An 8,605-nucleotide genomic window follows, 5' to 3' on the forward strand; every position below is an offset into this window, starting at 1 on the left:
TCCCCCGCCAAGCATAAAATTAGTTTCCTTTCTACTTCATAACTGTAATTTTGCTACTGTTATGAACTGTAAATATCTGTGTTTTCTAGTGGTCTTATGTGATTCCCTGTGAAAGGGTGGCTCGATCAGAAAGGGGTTGAGAACCACCGCTCTAGGGTCTTGGACTCAGGTAGACCCTCTTCCTTACCTTATCCCCAGAACTCTGATCAGCAACACTTTGTGAGATTTCGTAATTGTGACGAATATGACTGTCTCCCAGCTGAACTGAAAATTGGCCTAGGAGCGGATCCTAGGTTTTTACTATGGTCAGCATCTGGCACCGGGCCTGACGAATTTCAGAAATATAATATAGTGGGAAGGCAATGAGACTTAGTCACAAACATTATGCTTTAAACACTTAAAGGAAAGTCACCTAAAACCTCGCGAACAGAACGGAAGAAATCACACCTGTTCTGTAGAACTTTGGTGTATGTGTAATCTAAGAAGGGTGGGCTTCCAGCTAGTGAACGACTTCTAAGCATCTAAACATTCCCCAGCGTACCGCCAGGAGACAGCGAATAGACCTCTAGAACACCGAGTTCGCGTCCTAGAGAGGATGCTTACGTCACTTCCGCTCGCCGGTCTAAAACCGCGCATGCCCGTTGCGTCTCTTCCTCTTCGGGCTTGGGCTTCGGTTCCGGCGACATGGTGAGTTTTTGCGTAACTGCTTTGGAAGTCGCTATCCATCTGCATCTGCCGTTCTCTCCGGCTTCCCGCCCTCACTCCCCTCGGGTAGTCTGTGCCGTCCGGTGTCCTGTCTGCTGTCGGGACTCTCGTGTTGTCTGGAGTTCCGTACGCTGCCGGAGGCGGCTCGATGGGACTTGGCCCAGCGCCGCTCCGGAGCCTTGCGCTCCCGGTGCATGCTGTTCTTGGTGGCTGAGCTTGAGGGGAACTAGGTTCCAGCTGAGTTTGTGTTAAGCGGCGTGTTGGCGTGCACAAACTGGCTTCCTGTCGCTAAATGTCACTGGTCCATTTGTTTCTCTGTCCTCAGGCTAAACGCACCAAGAAGGTCGGGATCGTCGGAAAATACGGGACCCGCTATGGTGCCTCCCTCCGGAAAATGGTGAAGAAAATTGAAATCAGCCAGCACGCTAAGTACACTTGCTCCTTCTGTGGCAAGGTAAGTCGCCTCCGGCTGGGGAGGAGGGTGCGATTGCTCGTGAGCCAAGGCTGTTGGGAAGCCGCTGGCCCAGTGTGAGATAACGAGGGTTTGGGGTTACTTTTTGTGAAGCATTCTTTGTTTACATGGAATTACTAAGGAACTTAAGGATGAATGGTTTGGAGAGGGAAAGGGCAGTATTCTGAACGACCATTCGTAGGGAGTGATAGCTGTGTTAACAAGTCTGTACCAGCCCACAAGAGGTTTGTGTAGCCTGTAAAATCCTGCTTGGGTTACTAGAACTTAACTATTTTCCATGTGGATAAGCTGGCTTTTGCATAGTTTATGCTCTGGAAGCCTCAGGGATTTATGTTTTACATATTTCATAACAAGTTTTTTTTTTTTTTAAATACAGACCAAGATGAAGAGACGAGCCGTTGGCATCTGGCATTGTGGTTCCTGCATGAAAACAGTGGCCGGTGGGGCCTGGACCTACAAGTGAGTGTTTTTCTTTGTGGTGTAGGAAAGTCTATGGACCGCACAGCTGTTGTTCCAGGTCTGGCACATGTTGGACTAGTTTCAGTTTTATGATTGGTAAAGCAAATAGGCTTTTGGGTTTGTCAGGGCTGCAGAGTGGAACCCTGTCTCAAAAAACGAGGTTATGGTTTCTCTACATTAAAATGGAGATTCTCCTATTCCTTTGAGTTGTACAGTCAACTAGGGTCTTTGGAACTGGAAAATTATGGTTTGTCTAAGTCCATTGGCGTTTGTACCGAACTTGAACACTGCAAGTTAATGAGGTTGGTAGAAAGATTTGAGGCTATTTGGGCATATTTAGTGCTGTGACTCTGACAGAACCAGGTGAGATGCTGAGATGAAGCCTCCTGTCTGTCATTGTTTGCTTTGTTCTTAAGAGCTTTAGCATTTCCAAATTAACCAACAGCTGCTCTTGAGTGTGGCTAGTGGCTAAGAAGTTGAACGTGTGGGTTCCAGTGTTTACTGAAGTCGTGGTGTTGAAAACACTGGATGTGTTTAAGAACACCTTGAGTGCACAAGGATAGCAAAAGGGTGGAAGCAGGGGTTAGTTGTCCTGACAGGTGACTGACTACTCACACATGCAGTGTATGGGCTGACTGACTGCTTGGTTTTGGAGTGTAGGCTTAGAACTGTTGACATTGGCCTCTGCTGTCCTGTCTACAAAGGAAAGCACCTTAAGATCATGTGGAGTCTGGGTCTGCCTCCTTTTTCAATATTTGAGAAATCAGGAGTGAAAGTGCCCCAAGTCATGGTTTTTAAAGGGTGCGACATGCCAGTGTGACATCAGAGGTCTTGTTAGGTAAGATTCTCTGCAGCATGGAGGTGAAGGAGACTATGAATAATTTCTTCCAGGAGAAAATCAAGGGACCAGTGTACAGGTTTACTTGGATGTTTGTGTTAACATGCACAGTTATGTTGGAAATGGTTTCTCTTAACAGTACCACTTCTGCAGTCACAGTGAAGTCTGCCATCAGAAGACTGAAGGAACTGAAGGACCAGTAGAAGCACCTCCTGAGACTTGCCTGGTCTGCAATAAATGGGCTAATTTACACAACAGTTTTCCCTTGTTTGTGGTTAATTATAACATTTTGATGTATGTTGTATTTTAAACTTTGGAAAGAAATTTTTGTTTCAAGACATACTGTGTAACCCTGGCTGGCCTTGAGTGCCTGGTTCTCCTTCCAAGTGCAGTTGTGTGCCATTACATCTGGCTTAAGATTTTAGTTTTTCAGAAATATACTTCATAAAATGTTGCTAAGGTTGTAAAACATACTAGACAGTTATGTTTGCTTACTAGACAGACTTGGTTTGCTACACATTGTCAGCAAACTGAAACTAGAGTATTTAGTTTATACAAAGATTTGTATGAACAATAATATATAGGGAACAATAATATAGAGGTAAGTAACAGAAATGAGGGTCTTCTGACAAACTTAGAATTTTATTTATGATTAGATTTATGGCTAGACTTTCTAAAGTTAACTGCCGAATTTGCCAGTTGTGCTTTGATCAGCCATGTCTAAGCTACCAGACTCCTTGGGAGCTACCAAATTGCTTTTGGTCTTTTATGCAATCCAAGTCCATGCAGTGATTTGAAGCAGCTGATGTGATTTTCCTTAAGGTAAAGGCTGGCCTGTGGGCTCATCCCTGTCTTGCATATCAGACACTTGCCTGCTGACACTCATTCTAAGGTTTATGCTGTTCTTCTTACTGTGCTCCAGGTCTGCCTAGACACTTTCTCTCAATCCTCATGCGGGTTCAGCTCTCACTAGGCCTATAGCAGTCATAGCTTTCAATTTCAAGTAAGCAGTTCAGTTTGGGTGGGAATATGTGTTGTGGTAAGAAGTGTGGGCTTTGGGGGGATTTTTTTTCATGTGTGTCTGCATCACTATGCCTGGTGTCCAGGTCCAACCCCCCAACTGGAGTTAGAGTTGTGTGGTGCTAGAAATCAAGCCTGTATCCTCTGGGAGAACAGCCAGTGCTCTTTAACTGCTAAACAATTTCTCCAGCCCCCTAAGAAATATGTATAATTTATAAGTTACAGAGCTGTGTTTGAATTTTGGTCTTAGGCTCCAGAGCCAAGACTCATAGCTGTTTTATATTTTGTGACCATCCAGCGGATGAAGCCACAAGTGTGAAAGTGACAGAGACCAGGCTGGAAGTTAGGGTCTTGCTTTTTGGATTATATTAGGTTGACGTAGACCCCACCTGCCCTTTGCTGTGCTGAGCATTTATTTCCACTTGACATTTCACTTGTTTCCATCACAAGGTTTCTGAGCCTTTGGTGCTGTGCAAGTATTTAGAAGAGCTTATTTTTCAGTTGTTATCTCTGACTTCGGGCGATTCCTGCCAGAGAAATTTTTATGCGGCTCTAGGTATGTGAGACTATGAAGGAGGTATACAAATCATTTATTGATGATTGTGGTTTTATCATTTACAAAAAACAAAAGCAAATCATGTTTATTTTCACATAAAGAATTATGTCTTAAGCCAGATGAGACAGCTCTAGGTAGAAGCCTGAGACCTACGTGGCAGTTGAGAGACTTGACTACTTCTAGATCTGCTGAGTACGTGTGAAATCTTTGTGGTGCCACAGGAGCAGAGCAACTGTCAGAGTTGCTCTAACTTTATGATTGGCAATGTTGAGAATAGAATGCTAATGGTAAAAAAAAAATGGCAGAAATGTCTGCTTGGGAAATTGTTCTAATTATACCTGAAAATTCATTTAATTTCTTAAGATGAAACTTAAGACAATACTCATCAGATTTTAAACTCAAACATTCTAATATAATATAATCAGCCAAAGATAATTGGATGTTAAGGATTGTTGGATAAATAGTAAAAGCCTTTGTTTCTGTGATTGAAGCATACTTTTATACTTTGTATGAACAGTAAGTATTGTAATTCATAACGTAATCTTGAACCTGTGTTCTACAGTTGTACACAGGGTTCAGTAAGTGGGGAGGTGGCAGCAGCCATTAGCAGAGCAAAGTTAGGGTCATATCTAATTACTGCTTTTTGAAAAGCTGCTCTTGAGGGGCTGGGGATTTAGCTCAGTGGTAGAGCGCTTACCTAGGAAGCGCAAGGCCCTGGGTTCGGTCCCCAGCTCCGAAAAAAAAGAACCAAAAAAAAAGAAAAGCTGCTCTTAAGTCTACAGTTCCCACTAGGTGGTGTCTCCTGTGGCAGCATTCTACCAGTGATGATGAACCTGCTAAGAAGCCAGAGAACCAAGGAACCTACTGGTCCAGTCTACCTGAGGCAGACAATCTCCTGGCTAACAGTTTCCAACAACAAAATAGCCAGGCATATTTCCATAGCTCACAAAAAACAGTTCACTGAGGCCCTAGAGGACATAGTTAGTAATGAAAGTCAGCCAAAAGTAGATATTGAATGAGAATGGAGCCAGGTTGATGGCTTAACTTGTGCGAAGCTTGATGGACCAGAGTTTGATCTCTGGAACCCATGTAGTAAATTAAAAGAACAGACCCCTTAAGATGTCCTATGCCTGCCTTATGCACACTATGGCACATAAGAGATCCCATTCCCAATAAGTCTAAAAATGTTTTTTCTCTTAAAAATAGGCTTGACATAGTGTCACTTAGCTATTGGGAGGCATACAGGCGGATCTCTTAAGTTCAAGGCCAGCCTTGTCTACATAGGGAGTTCTGGGATAACCGGGGCTACATAGATCCTTTCTCAAAGTGACAGCAATAACTTTGGAGGGTAACAGGATGCATGGAAATGACAACATGTAGGTTTGGAAGGTGAATGGTAATAAGTTCTAAGGTTCTAGTATTCAGGAAGGGGTCTAATTACAAAGCAAATGTCATAATCTCCAGTAATCATTACAAGAACAGTGTAAGTAGAATTAGAAGCTCTGGATCACAAGATGGGGAAGAGCTCAGTGGTAGAGTGTACCTGGCATGGGCGAGGTCTTGGGTTCAAATCCCAGCCAGTGGGTTAGGTAGAACACAGTTAAGGTGGGTACTGTGTATACCTATGTGCATATTAATGTATAACAGAATAAATGTTTAAAAGCTAAATAAAGATGGGTGAGCTAAGTGACAAAGTATAAAAATTGAATAAAGAACTAAAAGTAAATGATGCGCCATAAGGACACATTAAGATATAGATACAGAAAAATAGAAAATAAAACATAGTTGGGGTAGTCCCACCTTCAGACACCACACCATTAGCAATATTTCCAGGTACAGATAAGACCTGAAGCACAGAGGAGTAGGCATTCAAGTCTCTGAAAGTTCTCTTGGGAGCAAATTAAAGACCCAAAGAACATGGCCAGCCAGCAAACTGGGAGAGGGTTTCTTTGCCCAGGCTGTTCTTAAACTCAGAGGTCTGCTTGCTTCTGCCTCTTGAGTGCTGATATTTAAAGGTCTGTGCCAACGTGCCCGGCTTAGGAGCAGATTTCTCGACTGTCTCTGCCAAGCAAAAGCAAAGTCCTGAGACCGTTTCCACACTTGAAGTTGGCCGTCACAAGCACTCACTGTGGGAAGTTTGTCCCAGGCCAGGCTGGAGCCACCCCCAGCTTTGTGACTTTCCACTTTATTTTGTTTCATTTGTTGGTCTTAGATGGTGAGGCATGCCTAAAAGTTTAACAGGGAAAGACTAATTACTGCTTGTATGTCAATGTGTCCATAATTTATTTTGTAAACTGACTTTAGAAATTACCCTCTTAGCATGTCATGGTACAGTTGGCAGTATCTTTACATGGTATACTTTGACCTTGGAACCTGGACATTTTACACGAATTCTTTGGGAGTCTATCTTTAATAACAAAAATACTTCAGATGTTACTTTGAGCAAAGCATAAAAATGTCATGTGTTGATTGCAAGCATCATATAGAACACTAGAGGGTGCCACAGAGTAAGCAGGAAAGGATGTAGCATTCTAGAATTCAGAGGTAAGGTAGAATCCTCACAAATGCATTCAAGGTGGTTAGCATTTGTAGAGTTAGAGATTAGTGCTAAGTTCTTAAATTTTCACAATGTCAGAATGTAACCAAGCTGACTATGGTAAGGAATTAAACCTAGAGGAGTTAATAGTCATAGGCTGTCTGAGACAAATGCCTCACCAATACACAGTTAAGATGTTTTCTAGAGCTTCTAGCTAGAAAAAAAAAAAAACTCAAAAGAATTTAAAAGTTCTAAAAACTTTTGCAGTGAAAATGCACCGTAAAAATAAAAAATGGACTAAGATTGTGTCAGTAGTTTCTCAAATCAAGGCGTCCATATCTCTGACCTTGTTTTAGGATCATCAGAGATTTTTTTCTTTAAAAATATCAGTAAAGAAGGGGTGCTTTAATTATTCTGTCATACTCTGAGTTTTGTAGTTTGGAGAAGTGCAAACAAAGGCAGAGTGGGAGAGCTCAGCAAAATCCTGGCCCAAAAAGGGTCAGTGATGCTGGGGAACTGGGTGGTTAGTGGTAGGCTCTGTGGCAGTGGAGACAGGCTGTTTCTGCTCTTTTTGTAGGCACATGTGCATACATGAAATGTGCCCACTTGTTAAGGCCAGCACTTACTGATTTATTGGAGTTCATGTGAGTCTGTCTTTTGATGTTCTAGGTTCTGTGGTCATTCAGTTGGGTATGTTTGTGTACTTCCTAGGATCATGGCAGTGGCTGCTGCACAGGCTCTCCTTTTGTAGTCTAGGCTGGCCTGGGACTTTTGATCTTCCTGCCTCTCAGCCCTCTTGAATGCTGAGTTATAAGCAAACTCCACTACACGCTGCTCTTTAAGTGATTTATACCTCTCTTCCCACCGAGCAATTGTGCTTCTAACTGGAAATCGTGCTCTGCTCTATAATGTTACGGTTCAGTTAGCTTCAGAGGCAGGGCTTAGAAATACCTGACACATCCACTTAGCATGATCCAGGCTATCCCCTGGGTTTGAGCTACATACATCTGTTTAAAACTCAGAACTTTCCAGCCTGGGGTAATTGGAGGCACACTCATAGGGCTCCTCATGCCTTGAGCCCCATCTGCTATCATGGCCTATTTACTTCGTACACATCACCCATGCTGGAGCCACGCACTCTGTGTGTCATTGTATTTTAGCTAGTATAAGTAAGGCCTTTCTGCCATCGAGTTTCCTTTACTCCCGCACATTTTCCTCTTTTCCTTGCTCCAAACCCAAGCACCTGATGGGATTCTTTCCCCATTTTATAGATTCCACTTAAAAAGAGAGTCACTGAATGGGGAAAGAATGGACTTCATCCAGGAGTTATGTGCTTCAACTTCGTCTCCCTGTTTACTAGCTTGGGCAACAGAAAAGCTTTGTTCTCCATAGATAAAGAGACCAAGTTGCAGAGTGGTATCTGGTGAGGGATTCTGATAGTTGGAGGCCAGTCTTAGCAAGTGATGAGGATGTAACACTAAAAGCCTACCTACCACAGGGTGGAGGGAAAGTGCCACTATCCTGAGATACTGTTAAACAGCCGCCAGGATTCTGCTGATTAACCCAGGGGCAAGCTAAGGGTGGGCAAAAGGAACATAGCTATGTGAACAGCAGGGGGAGCCCTTGTAAGTCTCAGGGGACTTGGAAGGATGAGTGTGCTTCCCCGTGGGGATCCTTGGGTCAGCTCTTTCTCCCAGCTCTAACTTTGCTCAGTGCACAGGTATCATTTCCCTGATGAGAGTGGCCTTCCTCCCAAAGGCCAGCGAGGCTGCTGCCCTTTCTCTCCAGGAGCCGAATGACTGAGCAACGTGAATCAGCCATGCAGATGATAAGAAGTGGTGTGAGGATTCCAAACTCTAGGGCTTTAGGATTCCGAACGCAGCCTTCCTCATGCCAGGTCCTGGTACTCTCATCCCCTATGGCCCTTTGCCTGCTTTTTGTGTGCAAATAGCGTTTAAAAACTACTTTCTTGTGCTTCAAAGGTGGCTTGGAGATTAACAGCACTGGCTGCTCTTCCAA

The 8,605-nt window shown here is 43.5% G+C and overlaps 1 protein-coding gene across 1 annotated transcript; it reads left to right on the forward strand.

Annotated features, from left to right (window-relative positions):
• The first annotated feature begins 647 nt into the window (after positions 1-647).
• Rpl37a (ribosomal protein L37A) lies at positions 648-2,731 on the forward strand. The gene is made up of 4 exons (NM_001205318.2): positions 648-687; positions 1,031-1,159; positions 1,554-1,636; positions 2,614-2,731. The coding sequence occupies exons 1-4, from the start codon at positions 685-687 to the stop codon at positions 2,675-2,677; spliced, it is 279 nt and encodes a 92-aa protein (NP_001192247.2). The 5' UTR covers positions 648-684; the 3' UTR covers positions 2,678-2,731.
• Positions 2,732-8,605: the final 5,874 nt, after the last annotated feature.

The sequence above is a fragment of the Rattus norvegicus genome, chromosome 9, assembly GCF_036323735.1.
Source record: "Rattus norvegicus strain BN/NHsdMcwi chromosome 9, GRCr8, whole genome shotgun sequence".
NCBI lineage: Eukaryota > Metazoa > Chordata > Mammalia > Rodentia > Muridae > Rattus > Rattus norvegicus.